The 23,442-nt window shown below is 36.0% G+C and overlaps 2 protein-coding genes across 7 annotated transcripts in view; one reads left to right on the top strand and one right to left on the bottom strand.

Moving 5' to 3' along the window:
- Positions 1-21,116, bottom strand: part of LOC140639820 (signal recognition particle subunit SRP54) — a 60,993-nt gene extending 39,877 nt beyond the window's left edge. The window contains exons 1-8 of one of the 4 annotated variants that reach the window (XM_072838253.1): positions 20,552-21,072; positions 15,531-15,667; positions 11,385-11,495; positions 8,318-8,409; positions 7,304-7,388; positions 3,484-3,588; positions 1,759-1,825; positions 1,623-1,680 (exon numbers count right to left, since the gene is read on the bottom strand). In XM_072838253.1, the coding sequence (XP_072694354.1) occupies positions 1,623-1,680; positions 1,759-1,825; positions 3,484-3,588; positions 7,304-7,388; positions 8,318-8,409; positions 11,385-11,462 (485 nt within the window). In that variant the 5' untranslated portion in view covers positions 11,463-11,495; positions 15,531-15,667; positions 20,552-21,072. Of the gene's footprint in view, positions 1-1,622; positions 1,681-1,758; positions 1,826-3,483; positions 3,589-7,303; positions 7,389-8,317; positions 8,410-11,384; positions 11,496-13,583; positions 13,738-15,530; positions 15,668-20,551 lie in introns of those variants that run through there. The other 3 variants (XM_072838248.1, XM_072838249.1, XM_072838250.1) reach the window with 3 other exon arrangements.
- Positions 1-23,442, top strand: part of LOC140639822 (uncharacterized) — a 77,939-nt gene that overhangs the window by 22,945 nt on the left and 31,552 nt on the right. The window contains exon 2 of one of the 3 annotated variants that reach the window (XM_072838257.1): positions 3,004-3,179. Coding sequence is in view for 1 of the 3 variants with exons in the window: in XM_072838256.1 (XP_072694357.1) it covers positions 21,256-21,352 (97 nt within the window). In the remaining 2 variants the exon portion in view is untranslated. Of the gene's footprint in view, positions 1-3,003; positions 3,180-21,173; positions 21,353-23,442 lie in introns of those variants that run through there. The other 2 variants (XM_072838256.1, XM_072838259.1) reach the window with 2 other exon arrangements.

The raw sequence follows: 23,442 nt of genomic DNA, 5'->3' as shown, positions 1-23,442 counted from the left end.
AAAAATAAATTAAAAAATAAAAAAAATAAAAGTCTTAAATAAAATAGATTTTTAAAAAAATACAGGACAAATGGTTATGTAACAAATAGCTCTGTATATGCCACCCCTAAAATAAATGCTAATATGTAAATTTAACAGCAGAGATGCAGTTCAAATTCTTCCTCAGTCCCAGTCCCTTCAGTCCTTCCAGAGAAAACAATGATCACTAACATTTTACTCCATATATGTATTATGTTTCTTAAATTTACATGAGTAAAAGAAAGATTATTTCATAAATGGTATTGAGAATACTATTAAAAAATGCTCTGGCTTTAGCCAATAGTTAATTATCAGCCAAATTTCTTACAAATTTTGAACCAAAGGATACAACTGTTTGTTATCCCTTAATATTTTTTTATCCTTTGATTTTTAAGTCCATATTAGAATCAGTTCTTATCCTAAAAATAAATTCCTAATGCTATTCTTTAATCTACCTATTAGAAATCATAAAAAACTAAGGTGCCTGTGTGGCTCAGTGGTTGAGTGTCTGCCTTTGGCTCAGGTCGTGATCCTGGGGTCCTAGAATCAAGTCCCACATCAGGCTCCCTGTGGGGAGCCTGCTTCTCCCTCTGCCTATGTCTCTGCACCTGTCTCCCATGAATAAATAAATTCTTTTAAAAAAAAGAAATGAAATCATAAAAAAGTAAAAGAAAAAAAATTTAAATAAAGAATATATGGTAAGCCAAAAGTTCATTAGCATTTCTCGCCACCCAAAAAGTAGAAAGCATGACTAACAAAATGATACCATTCATTAAATTACCTCAAATTTTAGCTTCTTTACCTTACTAAGAAACCATTTATATGAATAATGTTAAGAAAATGTTATCCTCCCAAAAAGTCCTAAATTCAATATAGACTCAATTCTTTTCATTAATCATTCTAACATATAAATTACTTAACTGAACTACTATATCAAATAAAAGAAAGCAATGATCTCTACCTGAGATAATTATACATTATAAGCTTTTTTAGGATGATCAAACTTTCTAAAATTATTTACAAAAAAAAATAGTATGGAATTCACCCGTGTGTTTTATCAAGGAATGCTTCAGATAGGTCTTAAAAGAAACAATAAGGGACGCCTGGGTGGCTCAGTGGTTGATCATCTGCCTTCAGCTGAGGGCGTGATCCCGGAGTCCAGGGATTGAGTCCCACATCAGGCTCCCTGCATGGAGCCTGTTTCTCCCTCTGCCTATGTCTGCCTCTCTCCTTCTGTGTCTCTCATGAATAAATAGACAAAATCAAGAAAGAAGAAAAGGAAAGGAAAGGAAAGAAAAAAAAAGAAAAGGAAAGAAAGGAAGGAAGGAAGAAAAGAAATAAATAAGAATAGAGAAGCATACAAAGCAGGATGAAAAGTATAGGCAGATTATAAACTAAACAACATCCACTCTGATATATCAGGCTGGATCAGAAGAGTCATGTTATAATAATAAAAGAGAACACTTTATTAATTATACCCCACTTTGTTCCAGAAAGGTTTAAACTTCTAAGTAGATATTAAAATGTGACCAGACAGCCTAAAATAAAAACTGAGACAAGATGAGACACATAAATACGTATCAAAATAAAAACCGGAAACCCACCTTCCATAGAATGGAATTCTTGCTTTGGTAGCATTCTGTTTTAGTTGGTCAAAAGCTCCTATAAGATAAAGAGTTAATGAGTCCTCAAACTTAAAAATAAAAATTACAGAGAAGTTTTCAAATTTCAACACATTACCTGCTCTGAATGTGTCTGCACATATCAAACAGGTCTTCCAACCTTTCCTCTGGTAATAATATGCTAACTGGGAAAGAAATATTTTAAAAATACAACATTAATAACTACAAATTATTATGCACATAATTGTTTGTTTACCTTTATTACTTAAAGATTAAAATAAACTCACATTCTCCTGAAAGTAATTATTATTACACTGTTTTAAGTTTTTACTTGAATTCTAATTAGTTAACAAATAGTATTACACTAGTTTCAGGTGTAACATATAGTGATTCAATATTTTAATACATCACCTGGTACTCATTACAGCAAGTGCCCTCCTTAATCCCCATCACTTGTTTGACCCATCCCCTCCCCCGCCCCCACTTCTCTGATAGAACAACCAGGTTATTCTCTATAGTTAAGAATCTGTTTCTTGGTTTGTGTCTTTTTTATCCCTTTTGCTCATCTGGTTTCTTAAATTCCATATATGAATGAAATTATATGGTATTTGTCTTTCTCTGACTTATTTGACTCAGCATAATACTCCATGTTGTAGCAAATGGCAAGATTTCATTCTTTTTAATGGCTGAATAATATTCCCGTGTGAGTGTGTAAATGTTTTTGGATCTTGTCAAACTCGTGGTGGAGATACAAGTTTCTAGTTTTCACTGGAAAGCTCAAATTTTATCACTGGCCACAATATTTATTATTTGCCTTAAAGTGACAGGCTCACTTTACTTGAAAATCTTATTCAAGTCTGAATTACACAGATTATCTGTTTGTTCACATAAAAATGGTATTTAATGGCTGAAGAATATTCCTAGGAAAAAATAGTATTTTCCTAGATTCAAGTTAAAGTTACACACCTCTCATTACTTTTTTTTTTTTTTTTTTTTTTTTTTTTAGAGAGAGAGAGAGAGTGCACATGCAGGGGGATGGTGGGGAGAGAGAGAGAGAATCTTAAGCAAGCTCCATGCCCAGGGCAGGGCCTGACAAAAGTCTCAATCTTACGACCTGAGCCAAAATCAAGAGTCGGCGACTTAACCAATTGAACCACCCAGGTGCTCCCAGTATTACATTTTTGAATACAGCAAATATGTTAAAAAGCTTGAGAGCTAACTGCCATCTAGTAACATTCAAAGGATATAAAATGATCAAGCAATACATGACCATAGTGAAAAATGTATAATATTCATGTTAATTAAGTAAAAAGAAACAATAACATAACCCTCTAAGAAATTATCTTTTTCTCTTTTTTTCTAGGTTATAACATAGTTGAGGCTTGTGAAACAAAATCTGGTAAGAAGCTTGTGGCACCCAATTCTGGAGAAAGAGATGGTATAACGAATTAAAAATTAGTAAAAGGATATGCAAATGAAGATCTGGATTATGTTGGGCAGGACACTGGAAAAAGGGAGCCTTGAACCACAGGAGATAAGGTAAGCTTTCCATGTTCTCTTCTCCAAAAATCATATGCTCACTTCTTTAAAGGACAGAAACAATCTCTTTGGTAAAAGAAATAGCACAATTATGTAAAAGTCTGCCATTCTTACAAAAAACAATCACAAGGGAGACTCTGGGATTCTTTCTTTTTATTGTAAAAAAAGCTATTACAAAAACATAACAGATATATTGAAAAACACAAAACTGTAAAACAACAATACTACCCTGGCTTTAACATATAATTTGATTTATACAAACATATCTTCTCTACGATTTTTTTTAAAACTAAGTATAATTTACCTTTGAACATGTTGTTGTTTTACCACTCCCTTGCAATCCAACAAACATGATCACATTCTGTTTTCCTTTAGTCGGTGTCCATGCTTTAACTCCAGGGTCTACAAGCTATGTACCAAAAATAAAATAAAAATAAAATCAGGTTAACATATGCTTACATTCAAAACCCCTTTCTCCACAACTTCTAAATTGTAAAAATAATTTAAAGACATTTTAGTATAAAAGACCACCATAATCCTACCATTCTACTACATGTTTACTATTTCCCTTTGAACACACACAGTGAAATGTAAGAATATAAAATAATGTATTGCAAAGTCATAAGCAAGCCTATACTCCCAAACCTAATTCAGAGAAGGGTCTCAAGACATTTTTTAGAACAAGCTGGAGTGTGAATAGTGAGACCAAGTTTGAGAGGAGCAATCCACATCAGCACTGCAGAAATATAAAAATGTATGTGCAGACCACTCTATGAACTTTTAAAGTTTTAGTAATGACATTAAAGAAAGTGAAAATAAAAAAAAAGAAAGTGAAAATAAGTCATGTTATTTTTAATACTTTATTTAACCCAGTATATTAAAATGTTATCATTTCAACATGTAACCTACATTTAAAAATGAGATATTTTATATTCCCTTTTCCCATATCAAGTCTTCAAATTTGGTATCTATTTTATACTTATAGCACATCTCAATGTATAATGTGTATAGCCACATTATAAGTGCTCAATAACTACATGGGGCTAGCTGCTACCACCCTGGGACAATACCTATCTTCATGTTCAATGAATGTTTATGTATGAGCAAAATTACAAATTACATGTGAAAGACTTTCCAGGTCAGTCAGATGTCAAGTTCTCCAATGCCAAAGACCTACTATTCTATAAAGTTACTATATTTAGAGGGCTAGTAAAAAATAACCACCAATTCCATGAGTCAGTAGGAAATTAAGGTTTGTATATGGACAGCCCACAAACTAATAAGCATGAAGCCTTTTTAAAGTTCATTTTAAAAAAATAATTCATTTGCAAGTCAGTTGTTTAGAGCAGACAGCACATATCTCCACATGATAATAAAGCCATAATTGCAGTTAATGTCCTAAACCAGAGACCAGCAAACTACATATGAATAAAGTTTTTATGCAACATAGCCATGCCCATTCATTTACTACTTCTATACTACAACAGCAGAGCTAGGTAGCTGCAACAGAAATCATATGGCCCACAAAGCCTAAACTATCCAGTCCTTAAGAGAAAGTTTTTAGAGCTCATGACAGACCATACCATAAAGATCACATAGTCCGTATTATAACTGAATTTCAAGGAAAGCCATGAGAAGGGAGGAAAAGAGAACACATTTCGTCATCTCTTTCCAAGGCGCAGGCTTAGCCTTAAGGAAACTTCTGAAATAGGCAAAATCTATCTTAAACATAAATCCACTCTCCCTCCCTTAGATCCTTTCAGAACATTCATGCTACCCTACATTCACCTCCATTCTCAGTATCTTACAGCAGAAGGACTCACCTCTCTATGAACCTAAATTCGGAACTTCTGTATTTTAGTGACTATTTTACAAACCTAACTCTTATTCCTTCTGCACTCTAGAACAGCAGTACTTTTCAGTTTCAGGACGCCTTTCCTTCTGTATTTTTTTTTAAAGATTCTATTTATTTATTTGAGAGAGAGAACATAAGCTGTGAGGAGAGGCAGAGGGAGAAACAGACTCCCCGCTGAGCAGGGAGCCTGGTGTGGGGCTCAATCCCAGGACCCTGAGATCATGACCTGAATCAAAGGCAGATGCTTCTACCAACTGAGCCACCCAGGTGTCCAGGACTCCTTTGTAATTATAGTAGTTTTTAAGATTAGTCGCAATATAGAATCTGAAACCATATAAACTTTCATATTTCATTACATTAAAATCTGTTATTCTATCTTGCACTTTGAATGGATCTTATGCTGGTGCATGATTTTATGACATCATATATTAGTCACTCACACATTTCACTAAACATCAAAAAAATTATTTATCAATACTGATCTCATCAGAAATGTTTTGGGATCTTGTCAAACTCATGGTGGAGATACAAGTCTCTAGTTTTCACTGGAAAGCTCAAATTTTATCACTGGCCACAATACTATTATTTGCCTTAAAGTGACAGGCTCACTTTACTTGAAGATCTTATTCAAGTCTGAATAACACAGATTATCTGTTTGTTCACATAAATATGGTGTTCTATAAAAGAAGCAGCTAGCTCAGCTTGCAATCAAATAAGCACATATGTGCCTTCCTCAAGACAACCATCAAATTTCAATATGCAACAAAAAAGCATTCTATATACTTCTTGTTTCATCCCACAAAATCGTAGACATGTATACTCAAGGGTTAAGATTTAATACAACTAATAACTTCTGCTCCATCAAGGGCGTTCTTAAGTAAAACTGGCTTTTTTTTTTTCCCCCTGCAAGGGTGTAGTAGTAAAGAGTACAATGTCTCCTAGTGCAGTTTGGTACTACTGTCTTGATTCATGCTAGGGAGTTTTGCCCACCATTGCTTTTGCATCATTAGTGCAAATATCAAACAATAAAAAAGGCAGGAAAGGCAAATAATGTCTTAGTATTATTATGAAAAGTTTTAACCTTGCTTTTGCACATTACTGCTCTAGACCATATGCTTCTGAGTAAAGGGACCAGTCTAATTTATCTCTGCTATCAGCAGCATATAATAAAGCAGGCACTCAGTAAATTGCCTAGAATAAAGCAGGTAATCAATAAATGCTTCTTAACAAAGCAGTTAATGCACCAGAATTGCCTATAGGTGCCAAACCCTAAAAATAGAAATTTTCACTCATCCTGCGCTGATCAGGGGCTACATGAAAAGCAAACTGGAAATAACGTGAGGAGTCCTACAAGGAGTTTGCAGATCAGACCTATCTCTGCCACTAACTAGCTATTTAATTTTTCTCAACTGCAAACTGAGAAGTATGACTAGATAAATTCTCTGACCTCTTTTAGGTCTTTATTTCTTTTTTTATTAAGTACTCTACAAGACTACATTAAATGACATAACCATCTGAGATACTAGACTTTTTCAAAGTATCAATCAGCTCTGCTGAAACCAAAGGAGTAAACTATTCACACAATAAATGGAAAAATACCAGTAGACTACTAGCAGACATGTTGCCCTACAAAAAATTTTTTTAGTTCCTTCCCTTTTTTTCCCTTACCATTGGACTCATACATATTTTTTAAAGCTAATATTTCCACCACAATTTTCATGACCCAGCAGCAATATCAGTTCTAAGGGATACAAGGCAATAGGCTCTACTTACTACTTGCAAAATAAAATTTCACTAGTTGCTCATAATCTAGGCAAGAATCAGGGTATTTGGTCTTTTCAAAGGAAATTCTGTACACAATGAACAAACAGTTCAGGAAAGAACACTTGTCAAGAATGACTTTCTGTACAAATTAGAACCTTCAAAAAGCAAAACCTGATATTAAAGAGAATAAACTCAAGGTAGGCCCTTCGATAATAATTCATCTGTAGTGAAGTTTTACTTTTGTAAACTGGCTTTGGGAATTTTTATGGGAGTAGTACTGGCCTATCATATCTATATTCAGAACTTTGTATTCAGAAAAGTCTATAATAAAAATAGGCCCTTTAGGAAAAGTTTATAACCCTTCAATTAATATTTTTTAATACAGATGCATATTCTATAAAAATGTAAAAAAGTATTCTGAAATAGTATTCCTGTTGCAGGACTAGTGTATTTTTACTCACTGGAGTCTACAGAGAATCATAGCACAATCCTGATATACTTTTACCTTCACCAGTTCTTTAAACACAGCATGCTGAATCATTTTTCTTTTGTTAAGACCAGATGCCATCTCTTCAAGATCAATAGCAGACCTTTGTAGTGATGGTTTTTGTGGGTGGGAGAGAGAAAAGCCGGTTAAGACACTCTGAAAAAACGTTTCTGCTCCAAAGAATGTAAAAATATTCGATCATTCACACTAATAGTCTTCTGATTGAGGTGCATATAAAGAATTTACCATGAAATATTAGACGTAAGACCTTGGTTAGTTTTAAGTTTTCAAGGCTTTCTTTTGAAAGACTAAATATTAATTTGTCCTTGTATCACTGCAAAGTATTAATTTTATTTTTACAGCATATGTATTTTATGCATCTTTACACACAGCAAAAAAATAGGATTACTTTCTCTAGTTGTAAATGTTTAAATGCTAGTAGTTAGGTATTTATTACCCAGTCTAACAGTACGAAAAGGAGAAATGGCCTGAACATGACAAGGGCTAGGATTCAAGCAGTTAATTAAGGTGCCTGTGTTACTCTACGTGCCCTGCCCCAGTCAGTACCTCTCCCAAAGAATACAATAACTGAAATGACACATAGTATTTATTCATTCAAATATGGACAGAAAAGCCATAAAGAGAACAAGAATGAATACAATTCTCCAATAATGAAGGAGGCTGATTAATGTCACTTTAGACCTGAAGAGGATAAAAAGGTACTTTTCTATGAAGAACTGTTAAAAGGCTTTTATATTAAAACACTATACTGCATATGATTAAATCCATCCAAATAAAAGAGTAGTAAAATGGAAAGAAATCCATAATTAAATGAAAGCCACATGTAGTTTATTCTTTGAAACATCATTATGGAAATATACTATATAAACACAGTCGTGCAACATGAGTTCTATTCTTTTCAAATGCTGTATAGCAGAAACTTTCATGATATAGCAGACTTTTCTAATTAGCTCTTCATCCCAGTAAACTAAGTTTAGTTTGCCTGTTTTTTACCTGGTTAATTTAACTTACTTTACATTTTCTCTTAGTTGCTTCACTAGTTTAATATTAACATCTGCTTCCAGTAATGCTGTACATACTTCTTTTAGCATGGCATTTAATACCTGCAAATAAATACATAAAAATTCAACACTCCCAGTGTATCATTTCGATTGTATAAAAATAATGGCTGATCAGTCATCATATACTACCATAGCTTAATAAAAACAATACTACACTGCTAGAGAAAAAATTTTTTCAATTAGCCTCAGAGAGGTAATCTTATCAAATGTCTAATCGTTTTATCAAAATAAGATCTTACACTCAGTTTTATTTAACCATGTATTATCACAATTTTATTCCTATATTGAAGTGACAACAGTAAAGGCAATATGCAAGCCAAAGAAAGTTATTACACAATGGATGTTACCATTGAACACCTTCTGTTGCTGATACACAGCACTTTATATTCACAATATCTGCTTAATTTGACTACCAGGAGAAAATTAACAAAAGAAAATGACCTGGTCTGACCTAGCAGTCTTACTATTTCCACTCAGAGCAGGAGCAGAAGAACAAAGTTGAAAAGAAAACTATCCTCCCTTAATAACTATCATCACATATTTGCTGAGTTATAAGGTACTTTGGTGTTTTTTTTTTTAAAGATTTTATTTATTTATTCATGAGAGATGCAGATAGAGAGGCAGAGACATAAGCAGAGGGGAGGGCAGGCTCCCCCCAGGATCATGCCCTGAGCCAAAGGCAGATGCTCAACCACTGAGCCACCCAGGTGCCCCGGGACTTTGGTTAAAAGGTCATAAAGTCTTAAAAAAAAAAAAAAAAAAAAAAAAATGAGGCTTCTGTTGCTCATGTAAGTAAGTATTTACACATTAAATTGTAAGCTCCATGACGGCAGGGATTTTAGTCTGTTTTGTCACTGCTGTATCCCTGGTGCCAGCAAAAAGTCTGCAAAATGTAGGCCCTCAGGTACCTGGCTGGCTCAGTCAGTAATAGCATGTGAATCTTGATCTCTAGGTTATGAGTTCAAGTCCCACACTGGGTATTGAGGTTACTCAAAAATAAAATCTTAAAAAAAAAAAAAAATGTAGGCCCTGGAATATTTCTTGAATAATTTCCATCTTCAACTCACTTCATACATGCTACAGAAGTTTATCAGATCTATCTCTCCTTAAAGGGGTCTGACAAAAACTGATTTTTCATTAGAGGGATTTCTTCTTATTAATTCCCTAGCAGCACAGTACTAAGAGCAGAGAAGTTGCCAATTCAAGCAACAGCTATTACTCTACTTCCCACCAAGTTCTTCTCCCTGGTTTCTTTTTTCTCTAATATAAACATAAACAGCATAAAGGTTATACAATAGGAAAAAACTGTTTGGAAAGCCGTTGTTTTATTTATCCTGAATTCCAAAGACTATACAATGGCTTAAGCTACGATTTATCAATTAATAATAATTATTAGAAAAAGCCCTGGATAGGGAATTAGAAAAAAAGATACTAATCCTGGTTCTTCTGATAAATAAACGTGTGAAACTGACTTTTCTTTTGCTGTTAACTGAGAGGCTGGACTAACTGAACTCAAAGATGGTCCCAAATTATTAAATTCCTTTAGCTTGTTAAAAATATTGATACAAATTCTGCATTATTTTTTTCAGTAAGCACTAAGTAATGCACAGAACTGTTGAATCACTGTACTGTACACCTGAAATTAATATAGCACTGTATGTTAACTACACTGGAATAACATTTTTTTAATTAAAAAAAAAATTTTTTTTCCAGACCTCCAAGTTAGAAAGTACTTTTTTTTTTTCCTTAGAGAGAGAGAGAGAGAAGAGTGGGGAGGGCAGAGGGAGAGAATCCCAAGCAGGCCCCACACCCAGCATAGAGCCTGACACAGGGCTTAATCTCATGACCTTAACATCATGACCTGAGCTGAAATCAAGAGTCAGATGCTTAACCAATTGAGCCACCCAGATGTCCCTAGAAAGTACTTTTAACTATTATTTCATTTGATCCTTAAAACCATCTTGTAAGGTAGTCTATTTTCTAATTTTATACATTAAGAAATCCCAAGTTGACTTGCCCAAATTTCTATTACAAGCTACTAAGTGGGTTGCTAAACAAGGTCTTCTAAAACCAGTTACAGTACTATCCTATTAGAACCACAAAATATAAAGTATACTTGTGGACTCTCAACTTTTTCAATTGACAAATCATTAAGATACTAGATTTTGGGGGGAAAATGACAAAGAAATATTTTATTTTTTTCAGAAAGAAATATATATGTATATATATATATATTTTTTAAAGATTTAATTTATTTATTCATGAGAATACACAGACAGGAGGGAGAGAGGGAGAGAGAGAGAGAGAGAGAGAGAGAGAGGGAGGGAGGCAGAGACACAGACAGAGGGAGAAGCAGGCTCCATGCAGGGAGCCCGACGTAGGACTCGATCCCAGGTCTCCAGGATCACGCCCTGGGCTGAAGGCGGCGCTAAACTGCTGAGCCACCGGGCTGCCCAGAAAGAAATATTTTAAATTTAAAACAAGAAAGCCAGGAGGAAGAGTATTTCAGATACCATATAAGGAGTCAGCTTACAAAATCTAAACAAAACAAAACTGAGTGAAGATTTCAGAGAAAATGAATCAAAGTAGACAACATGAAGATACTAGCCTTTATGAGAGTGCTAAATAAAAGTGAAGGAGAAAAATGTGTGATGCCTACACATGCCTACTCAAAAAGTAAGAAGCAGGACACTGGCATTTTAGGCCTATGTCAAGAGAGAAAGAAAAAGTATATCTCCATATCTAAGGCATTTTCAGAACATAAAATTTATGTCATTTTTACATGTTAGTTAAGATTCAGGGCTTTTTTTTTGTTTCCCTTTTCATAATTCTTTATAGAAAGCTAAACAGTAACATGGTCAACTCAATAAAAAACACTAGTTTTATCAAGTTTTAAGTTTTTACCTAGTTATTAAATCTACATCCAAACAAATATAAATGTAGAGATTACTAAAAATTTATCTCCCCAGTGCTAGTAATGATGTGCAATCACATATCTTTCACACATTTTTACATACCTCTTCATTGATAATGGTGGCATTGCTCAATGAGCGTAATGCTGATGTTATTTTTCTTCCAAGGTCTGCTAGTACCATCTTGAAGGCTTTAAGATGTGATTACAAGAAAATCTAGAAGGAAAAAAATTAAACAAAAACATTTGAAAATAATCAATACCAGTTCCCATAATTGAAGACTTCTAAAGAAGAGGGTTTGAGTTCAAATTAAAGTACTTTAATGTTTAGATACTGTAACTGCAACTTATATAACCTCAACCTCCAGTTTCAATATAGGCATGTCCAAAAGCTAAAATTACCACTTGATTATGATGCCTTATGTTTGAATACCTAACTGGAATATTCTATACAAATTGGCAAATTTAATAGATCAGATAATAATATGCTTTGAGGAAATATTGATATAACCTCAAAGCTGGACATGAATGTGAACATGGACATTTTGGACATACGTGTGAATATGAATAAGAGAAGGAAAAAAGTGAAATCTCCACTCAGAATTATTGTCTAATTTATCACATTAAAGAACTTTGTAGGGATCCCTGGGTGGCGCAGCGGTTTGGCGCCTGCCTTTGGCCCAGGGCGCGATCCTGGAGACCCGGGATCGAATCCCATGTCGGGTTCCCGGTGCATGGAGCCTGCTTCTCCCTCTGCCTATGTCTCTGCCTCTCTCTCTCTCTCTCTCTGTGACTATCATAAATAAATAAAATTAAAAAAAAAAAAAAAGAACTTTGTAAACTATTTTGATTCATGCTCTAAGCCAAAAAAAAGTTTTAAGTAATCAGACACTTCACTTTTCATACATATTACATTACCTTGGTTTACTCTTCCAATCACCAAGGAAAGGAGTATATTACTAATTTTCCTAATTTAAAGCTGTTCTTGACTCCCCAACCCTTAAAACAAGAGAACCTCAAAGGCCCTTTCTAGCTCTAAAACGTTATGGTTTTAATAAAGTATGTAGATGTACCTACTACATCTAAGTCCTTGTACCATACAAGGAGTATGGGTGGTAAGCAAGCAAATATGACACATAGTCCCTGGCCTCACATTGCTTATCTACTAACTGGCAAGACAGGTACATGAATGTGCAGCAAAATAAATACTAAGAGAATTCCTTTTGCCTAACTGCCTTCAAACTGGGCCATCAGCTTCTTCCTACCTTCAGGCTCAAACAAAATATCAGCTCTTCCTAAGGTCTCAAGCCCGCCAGTCTTCAAAATGGAACTACACCATTCCCTCAGTTCTCCTGGGTCTCCCAACTTGCCAAGATGGAGGATCTTGGAATTTGTCAGCCTCCATGATCACATGAACCAATTCCTTGTAATAAATTTTTTATAAATGTGTGTATCCTATTGTTCTGTTTCTGTGGAGACCCTTGACTAATAACAGTTATGTACCAGTTTGAAGCTAACAATAAAACTTTATGATCAACTGCCAATGATTACTTCTGTAAAAATTCAGAGGAAGAAAAAACAGGCTCAAGTAGACAGAACAGGCTTTACAGAGAAGTCTGAATATGAATTTGATCCTGAAATAGAAGTAGAACGTGGATAGGTGAAGAAGACAACAAAAAGGATTTTGAAGAAGATGATATTGCATTAGCAGAAATGGAGACAGAAAAGCTTGGGACATACTATACCTTACATACACATTACGTATGGACTTAGAGATGATCAAGTATGTATTATTTGGGAGACAGTAAATAAAATATTCTAGGCAGAACAGTAGGCTATCTAATTAAAAGGAAATACAGGTTGTAAAGAGCTCTGAAACCAAGTTAAGTATCAATTGTCTGGTATAAGCAAAACCAGCAGAAAAGCTCATTGTTCAAAATGATTTTAATAATAACTCTTCCAAATTAATCTAATTTAGTCAACTAAAATAATCTACACTAGATTCCTATATAGAAAGTATGTAGGAGATTAAAAATAAGAGAAACAGAAGGACAAAACTGCTGACTCATTCAACATAGAAAAAGAGGGGATGAGGAGAGTCAGAAGCAGGAAAGTAAATGCACTCAAGGACCTATCACTGATAAAGAGATGTTCCAGGATGAAGTCTAAATTAAACACTACAGTGCTCGCTTCGGCAGCACATATACTAAATTAAACACTACACTTCTACTCAGGCAAAACTAGGTAATTTAGAACCTAAAAAATTATTATCAACACTTGATGGAATTGAAAAAAATATGCTTACCATAAATTGTTTATAGTTACATGGTTACTTCACCCGAAAGATGAACTACTTCCAGCACTTTTTTTTCTTATCCCGTACTCATTATACTAAATTATTATTGCTTAAGTAAATATTCTTGAGGTAAAAAATAAGAGTTAGATGTCTCAGTTCATCTCCTTTACCACTGTGTTACCAAGAGCAATACAATCCTAATTATGACACCATAATTTACTGTTAGAGATCCTGTCATAAACACATCACCCTCCATATTAAAAAGCTATACTAGTTAACTCTTAAAAATAAACCTATTTTCCCACATTTACCAGATCCTTTAAACTAAAAAAACTTCTGTGAAGTTTTCTAATACATTTTTCCTTATATAAGTATTTATTGGCAGCAAATTTTTTTATTTGCCTGATTATAAAAACTTGCATTTCAGTAGAGGAATAATGGTATCTAATTATACCCTTTATTTATACAGTATTTTCTGTGCAATTTCCAAGGATGGGTTTTTGAAAGCTCTGGTATTAGTATTCTCCTCAAAACCTCAATGACTTCCTATTTCAGGGAGAGGTAAAGGCCTCAAAATGCAAAATGGACTGTAAAGCACTCCCAAATACACACACACACACACACTCTCTCTCTCTCTCTCTCTCTCTCCAGTTTAATCACATTGACCTCCTTACTGTTGATGCTGCACATCACCACCTCAGGGCCTTTGTATTGGCTAGCACAATCTTCCCCAGGCTGTCAAGAGGAAGACAGTTCCCTCCCTCATCTCCTTCAGTTGTTGTCTAGATGCAGATTCTCAATAAGGCCTTTGCTAATTACTTGTTTAAAATCACAACCTCCATTCCCTTTATTTTTTCTCATTGTCCCATTACCAAATAACACATGATTTACTTATACTGTTTGTGGCTGTATTCAGTATACTGAAATGTAAACTGCATGAGAGCAGGGACTTCTGCCTCTTTTGCTCTCTCCTGTGAGCTCACTGCTTTACGTATCCTCAGAGTTATATACTGAACCCTTATTAAAAATGAACTTTATGAATGTATTTAAGATTTTAGGAATAAAGCAAGACAGAAACCAAAGTATGAAAGGCCTTACAAATATCTTTTAAGACCACTAATATAAACCAATGAAATTAAAGCAAAGTCAATGACCTAGATAATTGATATTGTACAATTAGTATCCATTTGCCATTACTTATTATAACTTTTTAGAATTTTCCTAAAAAAAATTCCAATGCCATTCTTAAAAATTAACTACACCTTGATCTAAAATAAAAATACACTAAAATACAAAATACAAAACATCTTTTTTAATGTTACTAACCCTATTATCTCAAATTGGAGTAATTTACAATTCAAGAACACTTGCTCAAAATTCTCTTGTTCAACTAAAAAGATTAACAGAAGTAAATCAGTGTATACTAGAATTTCACAAGAGGACTCTCTACTTAGATGGGGCTGCTGGAAAGGCTGAAGGGTAAATTACTGTATAGTACTTCATACAGTTTAATATCTATTATTTCATTCCACCCTCACAACAATTTTATGATTTAAGCAGGTTAGAGAATGGAGTTCCCTACCAAAAACAAAAACAAATACAAAATAACTTCCACAGTCCCCTGGCTACACAGTCACAGTTCCTATAGTATGAATGAGGCTTTAAAAAATAGGGCTGAATACCCCTGCTGGCAAACTCTGGGACGAATTGCTGTATTACAAGAGAGGAAATTATATTTTGAAAGCAAAAATGCACACTTCTCTTCAAGGAAGAACAGTTGCAATGTCCAGAAAGAACTGATAAGGACATTGCAATCAGGATGTCTAAGGACTGAGCTACATCCAAATCACATGTTCTAACAGGACTCTAAGAGGAGTTGGATAGTGAGGCAATGGAAACAGGCCCAAGTCTATGGTGCACTGATAAGGTAAGCACAAGGCCAAGTATCATACTTACCTGCTGCAGTGTGAAGTACTGGAAAGAGCATGGGCTTGGGAGTCTGACAGACTTGGATTCAAATCCCAGCTCTGTTACATACTGGCTGTGTTACTTTGGGCAAGTTACTTAATCTCTCTGAGCCTTACTTTCCTCACCTGCAAAATGGAGATAATACCATTATCAAGGTAGTGACCCTGAAGGGATGTTGTGAGGGTTAAATGAGACAATAAGTATAAAACTGTCTGCAAGCGCCTACAATATTAACTCCCTTGCTTTCTTGAATAATACCAACTGGCTCTCCCTATAGTATTATCTGAAGTAAATTGGAAATTTTCTTAACAACTCTACTGAAGTTCTGTCCCACTACCTAGGAGCTACCCCAGGAATCTTTGGTGCCAATTACACGTACCTGTAATTCTACTATTCAACATAAGCTGGAGTGTCCAAAAAGCCACTTTCTTCTATATAAACAATCATAAATATTCCTGTCAGAACTTTTTGCCTGGTCTGTGGTTATATAAACAGATCCTAATAACCAGAGATTTCAATGAAAAGCCTTATAAAAAAGTTCTTCTAAAAAAAAAAAAAAAGTTCTTCTAAGCCCTTCTAAGTCAGTAACTAACTTATTGGGTCAATATTAGACCAAAACACTAAATAAATATATTATTAGTAGTAAATACCTTTAGAAAATTAAATTCTACATTAAATATCTTTCCATAAACTAATCAATAGCCCAAACCAATACTTGCTTTCCTGACTATAATACTAAATAAGAGCATATATATTTAAATACCATACGGTATATGTATTCATAGTCTAGCATAACAGAAAAGTAAATTTATTTAACAAAGTAGCTTAGACACATTTGCTAAAATTATTATTTCTGAATAACAATATAATATTAATTATGACTTTTAAATTTATGAATATTTTTTCATTCTGAATCTTAGTCCTCCAAGGAAATAATTCATAATAATTTATGTTTTGTGATTACAGGAGCATACATGTTCATTGTAAAAATCCAAACATTACAGAAATACTAAAGGTAGAAAATATAATTCCCCTAATCTCACACCCTTGTCCCCTGATAACCATCAGTAACAATTTGGTATACGTTCCTATAGATTTTGTTTCCTATGTATATAATTTAGGCAAGTTCTCACAAAAATTATGATTTGGGAGAGTGAAAAGGAAGCAGTAATGAGGGAAATTCTTTTGTAAATATGCTTGCTAATGCTAAAAACATGCTTAAGTGCAAAAAGCAGAATACAAAACTGCATATAGTATAATCCATTTTTGCCCATGAACAAATATCAAAAAATAACATTAGCCTCCAGGGAAATATAAATCAAAGGCACAATCAGATATTACTTCACACACACTAGAATGGCTATAGTTAAAAAGACATAACAAATGTTAAGGAAGTAGAGAAATCAGAACCCTCATACAGTGCTGGCAGGAATGTAAAATGGCACATCCTTTTGGAAACAGCTTGGCAATTCTTCAAAATGTTAAATACAGAGTTACTGTATATGACCCAGCAATTCCACTCCTAGGTACATCCAAGAGAAAGTAAGACACACATCCACAAATATCCATAAAATGGAATATGTGATAATAAAAAGCAGTGAAGTACTAATACATGCTACAACGTGGACAAATACTGAAAACATTATGCTACATGAAAGAAACCAGTGACATACTCTATGATTACACTTATATGAAATGTCCAGAAGTAAATCTATAGAGATAGAAAGTGGATTAATAGTTGCTTAGGGCATGGGAGTTGGGAGAAAATGTGGAGTGATTGTTAATGGGTATGGAGTTTCTTCATGGAGTGATTAAAATGTTCTAAAATTGATTGTGGTGATGGTTCACAACTCTGTAAATACACTAAAAACTACTGAATTGTATGCTTTAGGTGAACTGTATGATACGTGAACTTTATTTCAATAAAACTATTAGGAAATAATAATATTTGTCATTTCTGGATGATGAACAACTAGTAATCTTTATTTTTTAATTTATATCGTTTTGTAATTTCCAAATCTTTGGTAATGACTGAGACAATTATTTTTTGGATCAAAGGGAAAATTATTTTTCAAAGTGCTCCCTTGTGAGAATTACAGTGCTATTCTACTGAGGACTGAAATGGAAATGCCACTTGAATTCATTTAGCTATTCATTCATTAAACACCTACTGTGTTCCAGGAATTATTCCAGCATGAGAAAAGTTCTAACTCCAAATCAATAAATTACATCAATTTAACACAGGCAAGACTGCTCTCTTAACTTCAGAAGACAAAAGAAAAAAAAAAACTTCAGAAGACAAATTATACATCATACTACCACTGACTTATCTGCTTTAATTTTGCACCAAAGGTTATACTCAATTATGTCAAAAAGTATCAGGAAATTCTCTCTTCATTAAAATAATCGGTTTCCAAATTTTAAGACTCCTTTTAGTATTAAAAAAAACAATGCAACATTTCATAGTTTGATAGCAGAAAAGGTATACCAAAAAATCAATTAGCAACAAAGGGTAGTAACTCAAAAACAATGAGAATCATTTAAGATACTTTATTGGCTATCAGATCAATCATAACAAGAATCTTTATGTAAACTGTTACCAAGATTAAAACAAAGTCAAAAGAATTCCATGGAAATAGTTTGTCCAGAAATTGATAAAAACATAGACTGAAAACATGGAAGAGGAGGAATATGTTATTTCAGCTACATGTAGCTAACACCTATCAGCTGAAAGTTAAATATTCAATCAGAATCTCCAAGGATAGTAAAATCAAAAGATTTCAGGGGAAGTGGCCTCTTCTACATTCTTGATTAGGAGAGTGAAATAAGGCATCTACACTTTGGAAATTTTCACTGGCTATACTGAAGTGCAGCCAGGCTTAATAATCAGTGCATGAAGCAATACTCCTCAAAGGAAACAAGGGAAAGAAAAAATCTGTTCCATAATTTAAAAATTAGAGTCAATGTAGCAATACACTGAAGGGAGAAAAACTTGAGAGCAAGGAGGCTACATATACTAATCATACTCCCAAAGTCTAGTGGAGACCTATGGGCTTGAACCAGGGAAGCAGAATGGCTCAAGTCAAGCCCAGACAGCAGAAGCTACTGGACTCAATGACTAAATAGTTGTGGAAAATGAAGGAGAAACAAAAGGCAAAAGTGACTCCAAGGTTTCCAACAGTAACCAGATGGCCAGGGATACCATTAACCAATGAATGGAAGACAAAAAAGAGAAGCTGGTTTGAAAGTTAAAGAGTTAACAGAATAAAAGTTCAAGAAGTTTTAAGGTTTTGTAATATTGCACTTGTATTTGTCATGTTCTACCAAATTGAGATTTTGAGCACATCTACTATAATATCTTGTAATGTCCTACTAAAGATGGATAGTGAGCACATAGGCATTCATTTTATTATTGTTTTAAAATTGAACATACAAATATTACAAAATTCAGGTAGAAACAAGGAGTCAAAACTCATATGTATGATATAATAATGAAAAAAAAACAGGAAAGTGGAGGTAGTAAATTTGGGTTTGGACCTATTGAATTTGCAGAAACTAAAGAACTATATCACTTATGAGACAAAAGTTACAGGGGAAAAAAAAGTTAGAGAAGCTTGGAAATGGTTAGCATACAAAGATAATGCTATGGAAACCATGGATGTAGATGAAAATTCTCAAGGAGAGCTTGTGAAAGACCATAGGATGGCAAAAAAAAAGGGGGGGGGAGGGATAGAAGCCCTTACTAATTCCTTTCACTCTCCAAAGGCATACAGAAGAAAATCAGTTTTGTTTTTAAGCTACCATTTATCTTACTAAATTCCAGTGGCAGGTCTAGAATTTCCAGTTAGGTGGAGTGAGAGGAATAATCTGTTTGAAAGAAGGCTTGGGGAATCCCTGGGTGGTTCAGCGGTTTAGCGCCTGCCTTTGGCCCAGCGCGCGATCCTGGAGTCCCAGGATCGGGTCCCGCGTCGGGCTCCCTGCGTGGAGCCTGCTTCTCCCTCTGCCTGTGTCTCTGCCTCTCCCCTCCTCTCTCTATGTCTATCATAAATATATAAATCTTTAAAAAATAAAAAAAAGAAAGAAGGCTTGAAGATATTTTTAATTAAATTAGAAAATACTAAGTGACCACATGAAAATATCAAGAGAAAGAGTTTTGAGAGAAATAATTCCTTTCTCCTTTGGCACCAACATTGCTATATTCTAGGCACTGCACGAAACAGGTCCCCTAATCTTTCATCCCCATAATGAGCTTGTTAGATAGTTGAGGAAACTGAAGCTGGACTGGAATAGCAACTTGCTCAGGGGCCCAAAACTCCCAAGGAGGACTCTCATCTATGTTCCCAGCGCTCTCCCAGCTCTTTATACTTTACTAGAGTTTTTCATTACTCATCGTGCTTCAACGTGTATTTATGTGCCTTTCACTGTACTGTTAGCTCCTCGATGACAAGGTTTGTGTAATTCGTTTCTGTATCCTTATAGATAGGAATAAGTAAATATTCTGTTGAATTAAGCATTATGGAGGAACTAGGTGAGAAGAGCATCAAGAAAGCCAACAGCAGAAAGAGTTTCAAGAAATGGCCAATGGTGAAGTCCTCACTGGCATTGAACGGATACCCCTTATTCATTTACTGAACGCGTACTACACGCAGGGCAATGTATTAAGCACAAGGGACACGGGAAAAATAAAATCTGGTACACGCTGAAAGGTTTTCGGAAAAGTAGCCGCATCTAAAGTCTTGACCGAAAAAGCAAAGCAGAGTGTCAGGCCTGTTAATTGCCTACACCTACTTTGGCTCGGGTAAACCTAAAAACAACTTAAAAGGGTCACGGTGCATCTTTTAATAAAACTTCTGATGAAGCACGCGAGATGAAAGAGAGCCAATGCACCTCAGTCTCGGTGACGAGAGCCGGTGGCCGACTCTCTCCGGAGTCCCTAGCCCCCAAGCAGGGCTGAGGCTGCCCCTAGCTGCCAGTCCCTAGTCGGGGGCGGGAAAAAGCAAGACACTTACCGCAAAAAAGCACCGCTACCGCTGCGGCCCAAAGGGGCCGGGGAGTCTTTCGCGAGGCCCCCGCAACGTGGAAGGAAACCAAGGAAAGCAGGGGTCAGACAGACAGGTGCGACTCCAAAGCCCGACTTCCCAAACTATACAAACTAGGGCTCCAGCGCCCAGCACAGCGACGCCAACTCCCACCAGCTGGAGGACCGACGATTGCCACCGAACCTTCCGCCCAATGAGGAAACGTCACCACTCCGCGAAGTCCAGCCTTTCATGAAAAGGATACACTTCCGCTTCCGGGGCACCTGCCGCATTCTTTCAGTGCTTTTACCGAAAAGGTTTATTGAGATGTTTCTTTGCCTCGACTAGCTTTCTGACATTCCGTTTCCTAGCGCTCCATCACTGCGACAGCAAAGTGACAAGATAGGATGCCCTCTAGGGATGCGATCTCAGGAAAGAGTTCCGGCATCAGTCACTTTAAGAAAAAGTGGTTACGCTGTGCCCTGCCCGCTAAGAGGGGAAGGATGAGATGGTGCAATTGAGTAGGGATTCCTCCCCAGGAGCACTTGAGAACTCGACGAGGGGGCGGGGCTTAGGGATTTCGCAGCTCGGGGGGGGCGGGGGCGGGTTCCGCGGCGTCGGATCTGGCGTGGGGACCGGTCTCTGCCTGCGCGTGCGCGTTGCGAACCTTCCCCTGCGCTGTTTTGTGCTTCAACATGGAATTCCGCTCGGCTCGGGGAGCAGTCCTGCAGCTGCTGCGTACGGTGGCTCCGGCAGACCTCCCAGCGCTGATTGAGTGGATGCGAACTACCCGTAAGCGACCAGCGCCAGGCGCAGGCGGTTGGGGCCAGGATGTGCCGTGGCCGCTGACCTTGGGGACTTAAGACAGGGTGAGGCTTCGGCCTCCTAGGGGTCGCTGTGCTGGTCCCTGCTCGGCTATAGGAGAGGTTGTGGGGGGCACATCTCAAACCGTAGCAGCTTCAGAGTCCAGTTTGGAATTGGGTGCGGGAAGACCTGGCCCTAGGTTGTTTGTGATTGAGCTGCAGACTTCAGACAAGCCACTAGAGGCTCCTTGTGCCTAACCCTTTTCGAAGGAAAAGGAGAGGGGGGTTTCGTCCCCACCCCCACCCTGGCCCTCCCCCTGGTCCCTATTACTCCCACAAGCTTGTGATTTTCAGTAAAGATACTACCTGAAAAAAGCACATTGCAAAATAAGTTTCAGTCTGTGGAGCAGGAAGCTTTTACCCTGCAAGCAAGCTCACCTGTAGCTAATGGATTTATTTTCTCAAATTTAAAGTGAATCATCAATTTGATAGCAGTTTTTCCAGGGAGAGAGAAGGGGGAGACAAGACTTTGATTATTAAGTGTTACTAAAAAGCACAAGTTAGAATCGAAAAGATGTAGCGATTAGGTCTGCTTATTGAAGAATGGTTAGATCTGTTTTGGCAAATTGAGGCCTGGTGAAACACGAAAAAATAAGGTATTCCTTGTTTGGGAGCTATGCCGAACCTCTGTATTCCTAAACGTTGAATCTTGTGTTTATTTTCTTCCAGACTCAGGACTTGAAATATTCCTGTGTGCTAATGACTTCCAAACATCTGCCTAGAACTCTCTTTCTTTATGATGTTAGCGTCAATCAGTAGGTTAGGGTATTATTACCCATTGGGGAGAATCATTTTAGCTAAGATGCCAAACTGAAATTAACTTGAGCAGCTGATAGTGAAGTTTAGCCTGGAAAAGTAGAGAAAACCAGACAGGCAGCTTCATACTTAAACATAACAAGATTCAGGATAGGAATTGCTGAGTCTTCTGTCTCTTCATTTAAACCTTGTATTGCCAGTTTTATTGATCATATCCCAATTGATTTTAAAACGTGCTAATTTCCGTTTTTTTTTCTGTATTCCTCAGCTCAGGATCTTTTATTCCAAAAACGCTGAGTACCTACAAAAATGCCACCTACTGCCTGGTTCTGGCAATTGCACAATTATTAAAATACCCTTGCCCTCAAGATTTTGGTTTTGTGGAACCATTTGTAATCAAAATCTCCAGTTTTAGAGGCATCATTTAAGAACTCCATTTTTCAAAATCAGGAAAACTTCTAAGCATGTTTTGGATGATAATTTTGTAACAAGACCCAATAGCAATGGCTAAAAAGTACCCTTTTACTTTCTTAAAAAGCTCTTTCTGCAGCATATCCGTTAGTCCGAGAAGTTCATGGATTTTGTTAAGTGATTTAGAAAAAGTCTCAGGGGAATCCCTGGGTGGCTCCGCGGTTCACCATCTGCCTTTGGCCCGGGGCGTGATCCTGGAGCCCCGGGATTGAGTCCCGTGTCGGGCTCCCTGCGTGAAGCCTGCTTCTCCCTCTGCCTCTCTCTCTCTCTCTCTCTCTCTCTCTCTCTCTTTCTATCATGAATAAATAAATAAAATTTTAAAAAGAAAAAAAAAAGAAAAAATCTCAGTTTCTGCGAATGTTTATTAACGTGAGTATTTTCAGAAATGAGGATGTCGGGACCCTGGATGGCTCAGCAGTTGAACGTCTGCCTTGGGCTCAAAATATGTGATCCTGGAGTACCAGGATTGAGTCCCACTTCTGGCTCTCTGCGTGGAGCCTGCTTCTCTCTCTGCCTGTGTCTCTACCTCTCTCTCTATCTCTTATGAATAAATAAAATCTTTAAAAAATTAAAAAAAATTTTAATCTAAAAAGAAATGAGGGTGTCCCTTTGCTTAAAAGAGTGTTTTAACATAAATCTTAAAAAGCAACTTATTAGTACACCATTTTTTAGGTGGTAAAATACACATAGCATAAAATTTACCATTTTAAGCTGTTTTTTTAAAGATTTATTTATTTGTTTGTTTGTTTGTTTGTTTATTTATTTATTTATTTATTTATTTATTTATGATAG

This window comes from Canis lupus, chromosome 9, assembly GCF_048164855.1.
Source record: "Canis lupus baileyi chromosome 9, mCanLup2.hap1, whole genome shotgun sequence".
Taxonomy (NCBI): domain Eukaryota; kingdom Metazoa; phylum Chordata; class Mammalia; order Carnivora; family Canidae; genus Canis; species Canis lupus.
Note: the sequence above shows the minus strand (reverse complement) of the source record. Positions and strands in the feature narration are given on the sequence as shown.